Source organism: Haemorhous mexicanus, chromosome 6 (genome assembly GCF_027477595.1).
Source record: "Haemorhous mexicanus isolate bHaeMex1 chromosome 6, bHaeMex1.pri, whole genome shotgun sequence".
Classification (NCBI taxonomy): Eukaryota; Metazoa; Chordata; class Aves; order Passeriformes; family Fringillidae; genus Haemorhous; species Haemorhous mexicanus.
The window spans coordinates 60,834,748-60,853,560 of record NC_082346.1 but is presented as its reverse complement, the minus strand read 5'-3'; the positions used below and the strand labels follow the sequence as shown (position 1 = coordinate 60,853,560).

The 18,813-nt window shown below is 44.8% G+C and overlaps 1 protein-coding gene across 1 annotated transcript; it reads right to left on the bottom strand.

Moving 5' to 3' along the window:
- Positions 1-922: 922 nt before the first annotated feature.
- Positions 923-18,456, bottom strand: DHRS7 (dehydrogenase/reductase 7). The gene is made up of 7 exons (XM_059850535.1): positions 18,297-18,456; positions 13,478-13,630; positions 7,947-8,053; positions 7,395-7,634; positions 3,135-3,257; positions 1,499-1,714; positions 923-1,132 (listed from the first exon to the last, which is right to left on the bottom strand). Exons 1-7 carry the CDS (start codon positions 18,430-18,432, stop codon positions 1,097-1,099), a joined length of 1,011 nt encoding a protein of 336 aa, XP_059706518.1. The 5' UTR covers positions 18,433-18,456; the 3' UTR covers positions 923-1,096.
- Positions 18,457-18,813: the final 357 nt, after the last annotated feature.

Sequence of the window (18,813 nt, the reverse complement as noted above, 5' to 3'; positions counted from 1 at the left end):
TGGGCCCAGTGTTCCAGCAGAGATCCTGATTGGCACCAGATGGAGCAGCACAATTAGCAATGGGCAGAGTTCCTGCTGGAGCACAGGGCTGTGGAGCTGGGCTGTGCTGCCCTGCCAGATCCTGTCCCCTGCTGTCACAGGCACTGTGTCCCACAGCCCCAGTCACTGCTCACAGAGCCCCTTGGCACAGCTCAGGGTGTCCACAGCCCTGAGGCACGGTACCCTCACCTTAAAGCTGTCTGCACCCTGCCTTTGGCAGAAACAGGAGATAAAGCTTTTGTTCTGTCTCACAGATCTGTGCAGCAGAGTGCCCCTGTTCAGCTGGTTTGTTTGGCCTGTTTGGTTTGGAGCATTTCTTTGATTTATCTAGAATTCAGGAATTGGAGCACCCTCAGCCCTGGCCTTGTCTGTGCTCACAGGCTGCTGCTGGGATTTCTGATGGCATCCTGCTCTCAGCAATGGGCCTGAGTTTGGGTCCCATTGTTGTCCCATGTGACCCATTTTCTAACCAGGTGTGTGCAGTTATTTAGTTCTTCCCAACACCTCCTTGCTTTAGATTGTGATGTTGATCACACACAGGGCAGTGTAAGGGCAGCAGAGCTGAGAAAGGGGCCAGAGGGTAAGTCCTGATGTTGTGTCAGAAATGAAAAGATTTAACCCTGAAAACACATTTTGCTCAGGGAACACATCCCAAGCACAGATCAGACACCCTTACCCTCTATACCACACCCTTCTTCTTGTGGGGTTTTGTTAATCAACATGAATTAAGAATGAAAGTGAGGGAAACAGGATCCTGGGGTCCATCATTTTAGGCTGCTCACCAGGTATTTGCCCAGGTCAGAGCAGCAGCCCAGCCTCTCCTGTGTTTCAGTCCTTGTAAGCTTAAAAATTCAGCCTATGGGAGTTTGACATGAAACAGGTGTGTTTAGAAAGAGATTTTATTTAGTCAAGTATGTCATCAGCTCAGTAGATCTGTAGAGTTACAGGATGACAGAGACATAACAAAACCAAAAAAAAGCTGTTTTTTGCAGTCATGCAATATGAGAAGTTTCTCAGCCTTAGCACAAGTACAGCAGGATTTCTTACACGCTCGTCCTTACTTCCTCTTCCTTGAATAAGAGGCATCAGCATCCTGGGGGGAGAGGACATTAAATCAGTATTTCCCCACGCTGTGTTAAAAAAAACACTGTGAGTGAAAACTTCCTTTGAAACAGCTTGTGACCATGGGCAGTCACAGTGTGAAAGCACAAAGTTTTAAGCTGTATGTGCCACCCTTACTTTTGTATTTCCTGTCCTTGCAGTACTTGAAGATGGGAGGGGGTTTTTTGTACCAAAAGAATAAATGGCATCTACCAGGGCAGGACCACTGCCCTGCACATCAGGGCTCTAAGTGTGACTGAGGAGCAATGCAATCCCAACAAACATTCCCACAGCAGAAGAGAACAGCAGCAGAGTGCATCAAGCAAGCAGGGGGGAGAGGGGCACTCTGCACACTCACAATTCCACTCTTGAAGTTCTGTATCCTCCTCTTGCCCATCCTGTTCATGAGCCACCAGGCCCAGGTGGGCGCGTACTGCCACAGGTAGCACACGGCCAGGTAGGGGTGGTCGCTGATCCAGGCCTCCTTCACGTCGTTGGCCACGCTCACCAGGGTGAGCCGGGCACAGCGATCCGTGGGCATCTTGTGGGACTGGTCCCCGCTGTTCTCGATGGACTGGGGGGGAGGACAGAGCAGGGAGGGGTTAGAACTGCAGCCCTGGCAGTGACAGAGGGAGGAAAAGGGCCATGCTCCATGCCACAGACATATTCCTCCTAGTTTCCCCACAAGAACTCACCGAGAGACTGGGGCAGGGGAACCCATCCCTCACTATCCTCTGGTTTTCAGTGTGGGAACACTTTCCACCTTCCTTTGGCTCAAATAAAGCACCCTTTTAATGAATGCCTCTATTGATGGGTCAAAAGTTCATAAAAACGGATCTCCGAGCTCTGTCCTGCTTCAGTAGGGCTTCCACTTGATGGGGATTGTTGAACAAGTTTCCCCAACTGCAGCTCTGAGGAATGGGAACTCCTCAGTTCCCAGCTGTGCCTGCCTCATTCTGCACTACAAGTTACTCAAGTACCCAAGTGAGTAGGTGAGGTCACATTGCCCATAAACTTAAATATTCCTGCCAGTTCTCTCCATCTCAACCAAGAGAGAAGCAGCCAGCTGCTTTGGAGCAGGGACATCAGCCTGAGGTCTTGTCACTGGATTATTTAGTGAACATAAACCACAGCCCTGTGAACTTGTGCACAATTCACTCTAGCAGTCACAGGCCACTCTAGCAATCTCTCCTTCTGTTTCACAGGGCAAAAGAAGTTCTGGTCTAGATTTGCTCCTCCTCCCTGGTCTTCTGCCACACTGAAATCTGAGGAATGTGTTTTGCAACTTTCACCATTGTTCAAAAAGTACGTTTTTTCTTCCACTCAAGTCAGAAGTTTTGCAACACAAAAATTGTTCCAGAACTCAAATCAACAATGGGAGATCCCCTCCACCTCACTGGTGGGTCATCCTGAGCTTCAAATCAATTGAATTTAGGGCAGATTACAGTTTGATGTATCACAGTAGCAATTTTTTGCCAGCTGCTTTGTCAGACAGCCTTTACTAAAAGCCATTGTGCAGTTGGAAGGTTTTGCTTTTCCTCCTGGAACAATCCCTAAGAGGAAAGGAATGCACAGCTCGTGTCAGCTGAGCCAGGGCTGTGCCAGCAGCAGCGTCACCCACCAGGGCACAGCGTGACCAGGGCAAACAAAACCCTACCTGTGCAGCAAGGACAGCACTCCCCAGCAGAGCTGTGTCCAGAAAATCCTGGCTTTCCCCCCCAAAACTGCAGCACAGGGGCTGTACAGCACATTTTACTAGACTTGGGTTGTTTGTGTTGGAAGAGAGAAGGAATAGCAATTACCAAACTCAATTTTCAGTTGATACCACCAAGAATTACAAGATATTCACAGTTCTGCACCACTCAAAACATTTCCTGGTAAGAAGACGAGGTTAGTGTTTGCAGGGAAGATAAAACCAGACAAAGATACCCCACCAAAGGATCACTGGCCCCACAGCAGAAGTTGGATTTGTCACAGCAGAACTGAGTCCATACCTTTGCAAGGTTCTCAGTAAAGACATTTTGGATGATCTGGGACTGCACAGGCCCTGGGCAGATTTGGATAATGCTTATCTCAGGGTAGTCAGTCAGCTCAGTCCTCAGAGAATTAAAGAATCCCTAGAAGACAAAAATACAGTTAAATCTTCCTTTCCCATGTTTTCTGCAAGGTTTAGCTGATGACATCTTTTCATACAAATTTATACTGTAAAGATAACAAGATTCCACTACAAGCAATTCCATTTTCTTTGACTTTTCACACTCAATGGCTAATTTAGCATTTTACCAGCAATTACAGACATTGATCTATAAACCAATGAGGAATCCACCCTCACCTGACCAAAACCCAGTAATTTCTCTAAACTACAGCCAGATTCTGGTGTCCCTGTACTGAGGACAAGCCTTACTGTTTGGCAGTGGAAATGCCACCAATCCTAAGTATTGCAATATTATGGAAATTACCTTTTGCAGGTCAATTGCTGTTTGGGGTGACAGTAAAGAGTTTACACAGTTTCTATGAAGTAAGTGGCATAGGTTTATGTAACAAAAGGATGAAAATTTTCACATAGCAAAGTCAAAAATGCACCCTGACACTTCAGGGGGTTAATCTGCAGCACTACATGCTACAGAGTTTGAAATTTGCAGCCACACAGACACAAATCTCATTTCAGCTCAAGAATATGCTACAATTTTAAACCAAAATTACAAAAATTGCAAGTACTTCTTTTCTTTAAGCTACGAGGATATAAGGTTTTCTGAATCTCGGTAAAAATTCAGATTTAGACAGCAACTATTATGGGAAACATGGCCAATTCAGAAGGGGGCATTGCACCAAAGCTGCTGGTCAAGCACTCTGGAGAATGATTTAGCCAACACCATACCATGTCTTATCTTTGGCCTGGCTACCAGCAGTCCCCGTATCTATTCCAACACATAATTTTGTGTCCCAGCAGAGACACAGAATGAGCACAGGCTGATAAACTTCTCCCACTGTAGTAAAATTTTATCATTCTACTCCCATCCAGCTTGGGAGGAGGACTGGCTGGCCCAGAGCTCTTCCCTGAGCTGCACCACAGGCTAAAGCCAGTCAGGTATGGGCTTGTGGTGACACAGAACCAGCAGCTGGGACAAGCCACCAAAGCTCAGCAAGGAGCAGCACACTCTGACCAACAACAGGGGCTCCAGCTGGCTAATTCCAATTTATGGATTCCATAGAGGCTTTGCAGTTCAGTTCCCTAAAAACACTCAGCAGGAATTTAAAGCTGTGAGTACCCACAGGCCCCAGATCTGGGGCTGGATCTTTACAGCATGTCAGCAAAGCCTGGAGAGGACTAAATTCTCATACTGGAAACTCATGTGCTCAGGCACAGCTCAGTCACTTTTGACAAAGCTCCTACACCTGCTCAGATGCTGGGAGGCTCCTGGGATCCAAGCTGTACCTAAAACTGGGCACCTGAGCAGCCCCACAGAGGCACACAGCAGCAGCAGGCAGCTCCAGGGCACTGTCAAAGCCAGGGTGATTCCACTGAAGGCTGCACAGCCTGTAAACCTGAAATGCAAGTAGCCAGAGAGGCCAGCAAGCTCCTGGTCCTGCTCTGCAGCCATTCTGCTGTCCCACACCCTTCCCTAGTGCTGCAGCTCCAAGGTTCTACACCAGACAAGTGGCACAGCCTTCACCAGCAGCACAGGAGGGCCAGGACACTCACCCACCCTAAATCCTGGCTGATGCACACTGCCAAGGGCCTCTTGAAAAGCAGGATCTCACACAGACTCAGTCCCCTCTGGGGACATGTTTTATAATTCCAGCACTTATCCTTGATATTCAAAGATAGCTGGTATGAAATTCCTCTGCATCCTCCCAGAAAAGAAGCTTTAAATTCCTCAGCAAGAAAAAATAAGGGCTTCCTCTTACTGAAATTCAGGCAGGGACAGACCCAGATTTGGGAGCAGTAAAGGAACTCCAGCACAAGAGGAAGAACCTGAGTCTTTCCACCAAGCCCAGACTGAAGAAATTCCACTAAAAACCAGACAGTGAACAGAGAGAGGAGCTGCTGCTGCTCAGTCCATGTGCTTCTGAGCACTGAAATAAAGGGTAATTTCATCAGTAGAACATTGTTATGAAGAATTCCAGTTGGCATGAATCAAAGCATGATTGTTTCAAGAACAGATTCTAATTCCAGGCAGAATTCCTTCCTTCCTCCTACAACTGCCATTTAAAAGAATTTTAAAAACCAAAAAAAAACACTCAAACAAACAAGGAAAAAACCTAAAAAAAAAAAACCAAAACCAAGCAAAAGGAAGGACTTTTTCAAAAAGAGGTGTAATTAAGTTTGCAGAATTAAGTGTGTCAGTTGTGATAGACTCCAAGGCATGAATTAAAAAAAAAAAATACCAAAACAAGCCAAAAACCACAACAGACAAATCCATGTCAAATGGGCTCACATATTTAATAACTGGTGGCCAAAGCACAACCTTCAAGAAGATCTTAGAATACAGGACAGGTGGATACATGCTGGGAAACCTGAACAGGAAAAGCACCACTTTTTGCTTTGGCTTATTTTTCCCCTCCCTTCTTCCAGTCTCTATTTCTTTTTGGTCACCATCAGAAATGGGCTACAGGGCTAAGGAAGGCTGCCATTCCTACAGAATTCCTTTATCTAAACTGCACTGGTGAAGTTTGTTATTTCAAAAAGTTTTTTCTTGTTTTTGGGGGCTTCATGCCTTCATCTAGCTGTAACTCCAGACTGATCAAAGACTCTCAGGACTCTCAGGCAGAGTATTTCCAAAACCAATATTGCAAGTCCTGTTTCAACACCTGCAATTAGTCTTTCCAGACTTACTGTGAAAGAAATAAGGAAGGAGGTTTGGAGTCTGGCCTAGTTATTGAGCACAGGTAGAAGCTAATAAAGATAGAAGCAGTTCACTCAGCTTATTTTAATTAATTTTAGTAAACTATCTCTTTAAAGCTTTATCTGTGCTCTCAATCTTAACTTGAGATTGAGAATTCTGAGTATTTTTAAAGCAACTTGTGAATTCCTTGTGCTCTGCAATTAATTAGCCATGCTTAGCCCAACTGCACCACACCCACGGATAATTCAACTGAAAGAACATTTAATAAATGAAGGAGCATGAAGGGAAGTCAGGCTTCTGCTCATTGCATTCTTCTAATTTTAATCTACCAGGCTTAACCCAAAGCTGGCCTGTAATGGGCAATTCCAGCACTGCACTCCAGTGAAAAGCAGCAGATCTCTCCCCATCACTAACTGAAGTTTTCTTAGCAGAGATTTGTCACCATATTCTACATCTTATATTTTCAAGAGGCTTTGCAGTGTCAGCTACTTGTTACATTTTTGTTGTTGCTGGTCCAAATTGTCAAAAAGATGTTGATCCCTTGGCTTAAGCAGTTGTTTGTTCAGTACATGTGCTGAAATGCAGCAGGGAGTAAGAAGATGCCAGTTTTTAAACCACCACTGAGCACAGCTGAAGTTTGTTTTGCTGAGATCAAAATGTACATTAGCAGGAGGCCAAACAGTGGTGAAAGACAAATATGCCCAAACAAATTGACTAGTTAAACAAGAGATTCCTCAATGATACAGGCAGAAACTTTTCTGAACTTCTCTTTTATGTTTTTCTACTCCAGTGACACTGCTTTCAAAAACTTTTTCCAGGCAGTGTTGAGTGCTAAGTGTTAGACAGAAGATAACTTCCTACGGCACTGTGAGCTGCCAGTTCTTCACACCACAGAAAGACACAACTCTTGGGAAGAGTCACTCAGCTGCTCCCAGATGGATCAGGAATTCTCATTTCTCTGAGCAGTCTGCCTTACCACTCACTGTTCTCATTTCACTGTCCTAAAGAGCTCCTCAAGTTGTAAAACTCTCTCTCCATTACTCTCCCTAAAAGAACTGAGAACTTTAGGGCTCTATATGGAACAGAATAATGCTCTCAGAGATATTCCCTCATCTGAAGGCCAGAGGCTGAGGTTTTGTGTTTCACACTGGTATTTAACCATGTAATGGTTAGAACCAACTAAGGTGCCACTTGCATTCCAGTCAGGGAAAAAAAAATCTACAGTGGCAGCTATTTCACATTTCAGAGCAAAGTAATTCTAAAGGACTTTCAATACCTGAGCATGTTGCATATGCTGTGTGAAATTTCAGGTGAGACCTGTGTTTTCTGCACAGCAAAAAGCCCTCTGCTACAGCACTGGCACTGGCCCTCTTAATTAATTTAATTAACTTCCAACCTGTAACTCACCTGCAGGGCGTGCTTGCTGGCACAGTAACCAGTGGCAAGAGGAGCTCCCATGATGCCCATCACACTGCTCACAGTGACAATCTTCCCTTTCTTCCTCTGGATCATGTGGTTCAGGACATACTTTGTCAGGGAGATGGTGCCCAGGTAGTTGAGCTCAATGATGGCATTGTAGACATCCAGGTTGGTGTCCACGAACAAGGAGCGCTGTGAGCGCCCACCATTGTTGACCAGAACATCAATCTCCAGAGAGATAAGAAGATAAATTAATAAAAAAACAATTTCCTTTAATATTTGTGCTTCCTCTGGCAATTCAGTGAGTGTTTAGTCCTTGGGAAGGACAGGGATTATTTGTCTGTTGATGAAAACCAGAAGCAAGCAACAGAAGGGATAAAAATGCAGGTACGTTTTGGCCAGTTTAATACTGAAGCTGAAGGAAGTGTAGACACTTCTGAATTTATCATACAGTAAAATAAAAGTGAAATAAGGGTATAAATGCAGGTCTAGGAGACAAAGAAATAAAAGTTTAACCCCAGAACATCTTTAACATCTTACCTTGCCAAAGTGCTTGAGCACACTGTTGGTTGCAGCTTCATGAGAGGATCTGTCAGTCAGGTCGAGACGCAGAACAAGGATATCATTTTCACTCAGGCTGCTAATCTCTAAAACACAACCATAAAGGGAATGGGAGCTGATAAGAATCCCAAAGTCAGAACTGTGGGAAACATAACATGCTTTTAAACACCACATTTTCACAAAGAAGACACCAAGAAACCATAACATCAAGTTGGAAATAAAATGCTTGCTTTGTTTTCATTTTGACCCCCACACAGAATCTATTTTTAATCTGTTCCTACCAAGTGTTTTTCTCACTGTGTTTTTGTATGTGAAAAGCCTGACTTTGTTAAACAGGCTTTGTAGCACAATACAGAAGTTTCTCTTCTCCAAATAATTTGCAATAGTTAGGAGTAAAATCCAGCTGAAACTTTTCACTGAGGGTTTCAGAAGCACATTGGGAGTCCTGACACTTTGCTCGGATGTCAACAGGTCAAGCATGTTTATTCCTGACAACAGTACTTGTACAATTCACACCCAAAACACAACACACATACCTGAGCAGCTATGAGGCAAAGTCTATAGAAGCTGAATTACTGGGGGTTTTTTTTGGGAGGAGGTAAATGACTTTTGTTTAAATGACAGCTTTTAACATATCCATGCCCTGAAATAAAAGTCAGCTGCCATCAAGTTCCAGCCTTTTTGTCACGTTTTCCCCCCTCTGTCTCTTGAGAACAACTGACCTTTTCCATAGAAGGCATTTCTTGAGCAGTGATTTGTTACCCCGGGGTTTTGGGGCAGATGACTCACAAAAACAAAATCTTCATCATTTCAAGCTTTTTTTAAACTACATCTAACAAGAATTTTTACATGATTTCTATTAGTTTGTTAGTGCTATTATTTTTTCCTAAATCAATTCCTAGCCACATCCACGTGTGGCTGCTCCCCTTTAAGCAGCTGCATTCTTCAGAGGGCCCCAGGCTTTGACTTTTTAATTACTACTTCTTGCAAATATAGAGCAAGTTGAACTTTGTCTTAACAGTGTTATAGAAATAAAGAGGTTACTTAAACCCATGAGCTGCCTCTGTTCAAAGGTCATTGGTATTTAAGCCACTGGTTAAATAAATAAATAATAGACCCAACTGTCTGGTATAATGCTAGTAGTATTTCCATTTATTGCTCCCTCCAACTGCTCCATGTGCATTTTCTCCTCCATTTCTTCCAGAAATACAAGCAGTAAAATGTAGTTTAAGCTGCCCTCTCAGGGGCACACCTCTGCCTGTGCTGCCTGAAGCAGATTTGCACAGCTGATACCTGTTGGGGTGTGGATGTTTCTGCCATGGGTTAACAAGACCACAGGGCCAGCCCAGCCATGAAATCTACACAGGGGAGAAAGGAAAGAGCAGAGCAAGAGACAGAGGCTGCTGGTAAGGAAGGAAGGGCTCTTTTTTAAGATGTAAGAAATACCTGACATCAGGAAACTTTAAACCAGAAACCTTGTACAGGATTTCCACATTCAAACTGCATCTCCAGCAGCTTCCTTAGTTCTTTCTAGGGTGAGGGGTCCTTACTTCAGGCACTCCTCAGACAGCTTTCACAAAAACCAAGCATTCCTGTTACCCTTTCCTGAAGTTCTCCCATTCACTCTCCCATTGTTTTTCTGGCTGATGACCAGCACTGTGCATGGTGCAGAAGGCACACATGGGTCCCAAATTTATACACTGCCAGAATGGTGTTCCTCATTGCTTTCACCCACAAACCCTAATACTCCACAGCTCCCCTTGCCTGCTACCAAAGGGAAGTTTTTAATGGAACAATTATGATACCCAGAAAGTACACTTGGTCCCCAAGTGGGAGACTTTAAAGTTTATTGCTTGGATTTCAGATTAACAACTCTTTTCAATACATGTTAAGCTCAGGTAGCAGTTTCTCATAACATGATAAACATTATAGCTCAGAGTAGTATTTTCCAGCTCTTCTGCATTTTCTCTTCTTTCTTTTCTTTCTCCCTTGTATAAATGCCCTTCAGCAGAGGCTGAGATTTCAGCAGATCAACGTGACCTCCTGGGGTCCATTTCAACCTCAATTACTGTATAATTCTTGAACTCAGAGATTGCCTGTCACTCCTTTGGCCTATCCATAGTTAAATCATATTTGACCTTTGCCAAACTGGAAACATTCCCTTCCAACTTTATTTTTTTCTTATTAGGGTTTTTGAGAGAAAACAGCCTCCAACACTTCTGAGAGAAGAAAGAGAAAGTGTGGTTGGGGGAAATAGAGAAGCCTCTTGCAGGAGCTGAGTGAGTTATACAAGTTGTTTTCTCTCCCTCCTGTCCAAGTGCAGTGAAGTGTTGAGCATATGCATGACTCAACAGGGATTACCTCTCCCTCCCTCTCTCTCTCTCTCTTCCCCTCAGCTTTTAAGCAGTGTAGAATGCACAAACCTGTACCACAGGGTGGTGTCACTAAACTTTGAACAAGATATATGTGCTTGTTTCTGACACAGCTCAGTTGCTGCTGTGTCCAACCTCTACAGCAGGCGTGTTGCAGCACATGAGCTCCAATTATGCCCCATAAATCAGCCAAATTCACACTGATGTTGCACATTGCTGCTCAGGCTTCATCCACCCCGCTCAAACCTCACAGGACAGTCTTGAACTCAGCTTCCAAGAGAAAACATGCAGGTGGAAGCAGGCACAGGCCACCCAGGAAGGACATGGACAAGCATGCAGAGATGGAATCAAGAAGATCAATGCCCAGGTGGAGGTGAAACTGAAATTTCCACTGGAGTTGAGGAATGTGAAAGGCAGCAAAGACTTCTCAGGTCCAGCAGCAACAAAAGGGAGGCCAAAGACAGAGTGAGCTCACTGCTGGACAGGGATGGTGTGGAAGAAATGATGAAATGCACAGAAAAACCTGAGGTCCTCAATGCCTTCTTTGCCCCATTCTTCTCTGGCAAGATCTCCTCTCAGGTCTCCCACACTCCTGAGGCTACACTCTGGGGAAAGAAACACTACCAGGGTCAGACAAATTAGGGACAAAATGCCTCTACAAGCAGGGCAAAATACGCATCCACGATTTACAAGAGCTGACCAATGTCACTCCTTTTTGGAATTTTCTTCTCCCCAGGGAGAGCAATAAAACAAATGTCACAAAGCCTAACCTCAGTCCTTGGGAAAATGACATGGCCACTCCTCCTGAAACCAATTTCCAAGTAAGTGGAGGACAAGAAGGTGTGTGGGAAAAGCCACCATGGATTTAGCATGGCCATACACTGCCTGACCAACTCAATTGCTTTTTGTGATCAGCTGTGCCATCCCTCCATGATCAGTATACTTGAATACCTTCATTAATGACACAGATGGGAAAAAACCACAGATTTTCACAAAATGTTGCTTTAATATCAAGTTCAGAGGAGGAGTCCTGCTGCAGGGCTGGACTACCACGCAGAGGCACCTTAAGTTCTAAGAATAGTCTGACAAACCTCATTAAGCTCAATAAATTAAAATGCAGATTTTCACACCTAGGACAGGACAGAGAAGCTGGCTGTAGAAAACATGAACTATCATAGAATAGTTTAGGTTGGAAGGGACCTTAAATGTCACCTCATTCTAAACCCCTGCCATGGAGAGGGACACCTCCCACTAGATCAGGTTGCTCAAAGACTCATCTGTCCTGGCCTTGGATGCTTCCAGGGATGGGACAGCCACAGCTACTCTGGGTAACCTGTACCAGGGCCTCACCAGCCTCAAAAGCAAGACTTTCTCCCAAATATCTAATCCAAACCTGGTTTCTGTCAGTTTAAAGCCACTCCCCCTTGTCCTGTCACTTCCTGCCCTGGTTATGTTTCTGTTACTGAAGAGTTTCCAATATTCCTACTAATCAGACTTCCAGTTAAAGCAAAGTTCATTAGCAAACATTTGCAAAGCACAGGGCTACATAAGACTTCCAAGGATGTGCATGGCACAGCTCAGCCATTCACAGGGACAGTGGAAGCTGGCAGAGGCAGAAATCTGCCACTACAGGACACAAAATAACACAACATGCACACACAGCTCTCCAAGGTAAAAGAGCACTTTTAATTTCTGACTCCAACATTTATAGATTTCCAAAAGTGACAGTGGATTGGAGGGTGACAGTGCCACCTATTCAATGACACTGGACAAACCAACAGTCCATCAAATTCCTCCTCCTCCATAAAAGAATGCAAAACAATTACTTATTTACAGAAAGTGTGTGAGAAAGTTCATTACAAGAATGTCAACATCAGAAGGCTTAGAAAAACTTAAATAAAAATCAGGGCGACAGAAACCATCTCAGATAAATCAATGCTCTTGGCCCACATGACTTGAAATAATATTTCTGAACATTCCTTAGCACATCCCACAGGTATTTCCTGAAAGTGCCTGTCCAGCATTGCAGCTGCTGCCAGCCTGTCTCGTGTCATCAGTTTTGCAATCACAACAAACAGCCACGGACGCAAACAGTGTTGCAGACTTCTGCTGACCATTGCATCACACAGCACTGGGATTTTGTCACAACTGCCATCACATGTCCCCTGCCTCCTTTTAAATATCAGACTCTTTAGTTGACTGCTTTTTGGAGCCCTCAGAAAATAAAACCAGGATAAAAGGAATTGTGCATTTTTGAAAGTTCCTTGAAAGCTTTTCTGAGTAGGCTGCTGCAACTTTCAGCTTTCTAGACATGTCTAGGTGCTAATCCAAGAAAAACATCTGATTATTCTCTAGCACATATTCCAAGTGGACTGTGGACATTCTGTCAACATTGCTAAGACTGAACTCTTGATGTGATAACACATTCCACATAAAATACTCCATCCCGAGCTATAGAGGATAAATAGCCTGAAAAAATGCATAATGTTAATCATGTTCAAACCTTCCATCTATCAGTGTGAATTAACTGCCTATTCCTCTTGCTGCCAAGCCAGAAAACAGGAGGGAAAAAGAAAAACAGGAGGAATGCAGCCAGACCATTGAGTCATCAGGCATATGAAAGCTAACTGGAAGGTAACTGGAATAGTTAAAAATTTTGCTCCACATTTTTTCCTCTTGATTACAGGAGATCCTCCTTCTCCCACATTCTTAGAACAACTTTTTTATTAGTCCATTTTGTGAAGAGTAAAGTGAGTTTTCTCTCAGCCTGTAACATGCACAAACCTGAAGAAAGAATATTTCTTAGCTGCAAGCAGCTAGGTAGTTTGGTTCTTTACAGGATGATACCCCTGGACTGTTTCCTCCATTCCCCACAGTATTTATTCCATTTCTTAATCTAGTATCTTACAAGAGCACTTGCAACCGATAATGAGATTTTTGGGTAACAGTGGCTTATGTAGGAAGTCAAAATGCATGTCTATACAAAGGCTTCTCACTCACAAAAAGAAGATACCAGCTCTGTATAAAGTTGACTTTCCTCATTAAATTTATTCTGGTGATATGTGGGTTAGTGTTCCTGTGGCAATTCCAGCCCAGCCAGGGTGGAACTGCTGGCATGGAGTGCTAAGTTGTACTTACGAAGGCATTTCTTTTTCACTCTCTGCAGCTCATCCTCCCTTCTGGCAGAGATGGCAAGCAAGGCTCCCAGCTTTGCCAGCTGGTAAGTCAGTTCTTCTCCGATGCCACTTGAGGCTCCTGTCACCCAGACAACCTTGCCACGCAGTTCATGTTCTAGCAAAAGAATCAAGAAAGCAGTTCACACATTGCCAATGCTAGGATAAGCATCTAACTCACTGCAGGGGTGGAATCTGGTGCTGTTTTTAGGAAATTTGCTCATTTTGGGGGGTATTACAAAATCCTGACTTCTTTATGTTTTAGTCACATGCAGTTGTGAAATTGTTCATAGTTGTTGTGTTGCCATTTGTACTTTGTTCCAAGGCTGATCTGAATAAACATGTGTTATTTACCTGATGGAAGGAATATGATTGCATTTCTGCAGGCCATCCACACATAACAATTCCACCAACCTCATCAAAAACAGTTTCAGAGGAAAAGGGGGAAGAGAATTCTTGGAACTGACAGGAAACAGTTACTGTATTGCAAATACAAACAAAAGCATAAGCAAGTCTTTCCAAATAATGTCTCATCCCAAAAAATGTTCCAGAGTAATTGCTGACTGAGTAAAATTCTATGAACAGAAAGACAGCTAATCACAAAAAGCCAAATGGGTTTTCATCCTCTTTGTTTAGCATCTGATGCAGGTTAGCTCCTGCACTGGCCAGGGCACAGTACACAGAGTTCCCAAGGTGTAAATTCACACGTGGATTCCCCAGCTCCTGCCCTGACATGCTTTTTTAACCTGTAGTAAAATCAAGAGCATCTTGCTCTGCTCAGAGCTGTGCTGATAATGCCTGTTCCCACTTGTCTACGATCACTGCCACTCCACAGTACACCTGGGCACTGGGAAAAGCCTTTGCCTTCCAGACCTACATCCAAAATCATCCAATACCATAGATGGCTGAAAAATCACTCAGTTAATTCCAGAACATGATTTAGGGATGAAAGATCACAAATATCAGAGCACTCTCCAGAAGGAATCGCTGCCTGACACATGTCTGTGTTCCTCAAGACCAGCCATAGTGAATGTCAGTCCTGGGGAAAATCTGACTCAGAGCACTGCTGACAGGAGCTCTTCCCTCTGTTTCTCAAGTTTGTGCATTCCAGCATCTAGCCAACCAAGAAAGATTTCAAGGCACAATTCAAATATCAGAGCCAAATGCAGTTCCTGAGACTTAAACCCAGTTCCATTCTGAAAAGTCAGAGCAGCATTTTTCAACTCACTGAAATGTAACCACTAATTTAATTTAGAAAAAAATACTCTTTTTTCCTCTGTGGCTGAGACTGCTTTTACTTCCTGCTCTCTTCAGCAATCAGTTCCTGGTTCTCTCTACACCACACTGTGTTTCAAATTCCTACTTTTGGAGTCCTAATGACACAAATCCCACAAAAAGAGACCAGCACCAAAACCCTTCACCCTTCAGACAAAAGCAGTGAGCACTCAAGACTGGCTGTCAGAGCTCAGCTTGACTTTGTGGGGCTGGCAGTATTATTTGTCTTTTCTTAAGCTGACTGCATTTCAGCCAAAAAAAAATCCCTCCTAAACCCAGGCTTTTGTGGCTTGGGGTTGTTTGGAGTTTCTTGTTTCTAAAAACACTAACAACAGCAACAGGAGTCACTTCCCAAAGGAGAGATGTATTCTAAGGTTATGAACTAGGGAGGAGGAAAAGAGATTCTGTTGAAGTTGTAGAAATACCCACTGTGTTCATCATTAGAACAAATGGCTGCTGTCTGTAAAGCTTGTTCACATCCTTTCCCTACAGTTTTATTCCAACATATTCCCAATTCATTGAATTGAACACAAACTTGGGAGTTTGCCTCTCCTACAACATTTTTTCCTGCAGAAAACCCAGGCAGACAAACACTACACAAACAAAACAACACATGAATGTAATTTCAGCCCTGCTTACCACACTCATTCCTCTTGCTACTGAAAACAAATCCGCTTCCTCCTCCTACCACTTAGTTTCCCTGCTCCCAACCTGTCTTGGGCAGCTTCTCAGCAGTTATTCAGGATCTTGTTCTGTGAACAGAATAATTCACTGAGATAAGGAGAGTTTTCCCACCAATTCAGAGCTGATCTTGACCAAGCTCTGAGTTGCTGAGAGTAAACACAATGGGAAATCTCAAATACTGGTGATGCAGAACAAGTACCAAACCATCAACTTTGCTCCAGAATAAATGTCCTGTTGTTGCTGGAAATAAGTTTAAAAATTAACCATGCCAAATTAAAAAATAAAAGTAGATTATGCCATTACTAACCATTAACTACTGTGCTACAAGGCATAACAAATGAGAGGCTGAACTAACTAACACTGCAAGTAATCCAAAAAGTTGGTTTGTAGTTCTGCTTAGAGTTTTTTCCAACATTTTATAGCTCTTATAGCACAAGGTTGCCATTTCTTTCAGGAAAATGATTAGAAGTGGGGAAGTTTAAAACAGAACATCTACTCCAGAGCCCTCAAGAATCCTACCATTATTCCTAAATTTAAGAGCAGGGTTTTCATACATGGAAGGTTCCCCCTTAGCTTCATAATATTAAGCTGCCTGTGAAAAGCACAGGGTTTAGGGCGACTCAGAAAAACACAACACAGAAGGAAAGGCATCTAGTACCCAAAAATCCTTCTGTCCTGACCACACACATATTCAAAGGATGGGAAGCAATCCAGCACCTGCCAATGAATAAATCCAAAAGTCAAATTTCCCTATAGAATTGAATCACTGAAGTGGAACAAGTCTTACCTATATTAAGGCCTTTCTTTGTAAATATAGTTCATAGCATAAGAAACACAGGAGATCAGTCCACTTTCTGCTAAATACCTTCATCTCCAGAAACTTCAACACCCATAATAATGTTGTAGAAGTGATAACACAAAATAATGACTGCAAGAGTGATAGCTCTAACAACACCTTTAATTAAACATTAAGGGATTCACACATTATTTACCTAGGCACCCTACATTACATGCACAATATGGGGAGAAGGAAGAGGGAGAAGTTATTTCATGAAACATCTTTTCTAGTGTTTGTCTCTTCTGTTTTCCTACCTGGTTTGTTAAATGGTACCATTTCAGTTAAATATTTTACTTAATAACAAGCTCAGAGGCTTGGGGAGAAGGGGAGGTGGCCAAAACACAGGTGACCTCTTATGTTGATGAATTTTTGCCTGATTCTTCTTGCATTACATGTTAAAAACAACCCCATCATAAAGTTACACTACCCTTGTCTTTGCATGTGAATTTTTAGACTACTTAAAGGGTTTCCAGGCCTTCACTAATGCTGAAGGCTACACTCAAATAACACTGCTTACCCAAGAGAGCTCCTACATCTTGATGCATATTGCACATAGATCCCTCAGGACAAAACTTCAATTCTGTTTGTATTAGTCAAGATTTATCTCACTTCTCTGCCCTGATTCTTTCCATGCTCCTTACAAAGTCCACACACTAAGGTTTTTTGCAGTTTTGTTACAGCAAAGGAATGTTCTGATAAAGTTCATACAAAACTTTGGGCTGAACACCTAAACAGCTGTAAGAGATTGTTCACACTGATTTAAATGCAGTATTTTTTATAGCTTTATTACTTGTGCTAGTCCATCTAATGGAGAACAGAAAAGGATGCACATTTGCAGGAAGCTTCTACTGAGAGCAGGAGACAAGGATGTCTCAAGTGTTGTCCTACTCTTCTCTCCAGCTGCTCCTCACACCAAACTTCACCTGCACCACCATCCCCTAAAGAATCACTGTCCCAAGCTCAAACCCTTGCTCCGCCACTCCTGGTCCACCTTCATTCCATGCAGTCCCTTCTCCCTATCTCAACCCTACAGCCCATTTCAATTCCCACATGGGATATCTCATAGTGCCTCTCATCCCACCTTCTGTCCCCAGTCCCCACTTCCACCTAAAGCATGGAAGTAAGTCAGGAGCTCACAGCAGCCACAAATCACCCCAGCAGGCTAAACTAAGGGGTATATTCACAAATTTGTGCCTTTTCTGACCAAAAGCAAACAAAACCTATGATTTCTAGGTTTTTGATTTCTAGGCTTCTAGGTCCAGAAATAGGGAGAATGGCAGTCAGAATAAAAAGTTCAACACGAGCAAGAACTGAAAGTGCCTGTCTGACAGTGTTCCATAGAACTTTTGTCCCCCAGGTGACCAAGGCAACACCTTTCAGAGACGCAGGGACAGTCCCTAACAGCATCGCCTGCCGGGGCTGCTCCCTGGAGCCGCTCGGAGCACAATCCACGGAACAGGAAACCCGGTTAGCCCCAGCATTAACAACACTCATGTTTACTTCACCAGCCCTGTGAACGCGGTATCTGCTTGAAGATCGCAGAACAGGCTGGAACAGCAGCTAAACAGGCTACAAAAAGCCACTCGTACTGGCCACAAGGGCCAGGCACCCTCGTCCCTTCCCGAGCCTTCCTCCCACACTGTCCCTGTGCTCAGCTGCCCCGTGGGGCCCTGCCAGGACTGGGAACCTGCCCAGAAACTGCAAAACAAACAGTTCTGGCCCAAAGACACCAGCCCACGGCCCAGAGCCGCGGGAGCTCCCGGCTGCCCCGAAGTGGCTTTTTGGGAGCCGCTTTGCCGGCACGAGGGGCACCACGCACCTTATGCAGGTAAAGGGCAGGTAAAGTACACTTTTGGGGTATAATTATGGACAACCCCACGGGACAGCTGATGCCACCAGCACCCCTGTGCTCCCCGCCACCCCCTTCACCGAGCGCCCCCCGCTCCCCCCGCGGTCCCCAGGCGGGGCTGCAGGCGGGTGGCATTACCTGGCTTCTTCCCCCACCTCTCGGCCCAGAGCAGCGTGAGGTCCCCGTCAGCCCTCAGCCAGCGCAGCAGCTGCACCAGCAGCGCCAGGAGGGCCCCTCCCGCCAGCGCCAGGCACAGCGCGCACCCCCACGCCATCGCCACCGCACCGCCGCCCACCCGCACGGCGCCCCTTTATCGGGAGCCGCCCCCGCTGCCCGCAGCCAGCGCCGGCCTCCTCCCCGCCTCCCTCCCGTCTGCCTTCCCTTCCACCCCAGTCCCGTCCCCTCCCTTCCCCGGCCGCTCCGCTCCCCCCGCGGCGGAGGCGCTCCCCGCCCGGGCCCGCGGCCGCCAAGGCTGCGGCGATAAGCGCGGGGTCCGTGGGGCAGAGGCCGAGCGTGCCGCCGGGGGTGAAGGTCGGTTTCTGGGAGCGGAACGCTTTGTTTTCCCTCCTGGCCGTGCCCCCAGGGCAGCCACGGCTGCCCGACCTTTCCCCGCTGCAAAGAGCGCTGCCCTCCGCACGTCCCGAGCAGCGGGACC

Coding starts and splice junctions, on each gene's coding strand:
- DHRS7 (XM_059850535.1), bottom strand. CDS start 18,432: ATGGCGTGGGGGTGCGCGCTGTGCCTGGCGCTGGCGGGAGGGGCCCTC. Junction 13,631..18,296: donor GAGGTGGGGGAAGAAGCCAG/GTAATGCCACCC, acceptor TTCTTTTGCTAG/AACATGAACTGCGTGGCAAG. Junction 1,715..3,134: donor TTACTGAGAACCTTGCAAAG/GTATGGACTCAG, acceptor CCTCCCCCCCAG/TCCATCGAGAACAGCGGGGA.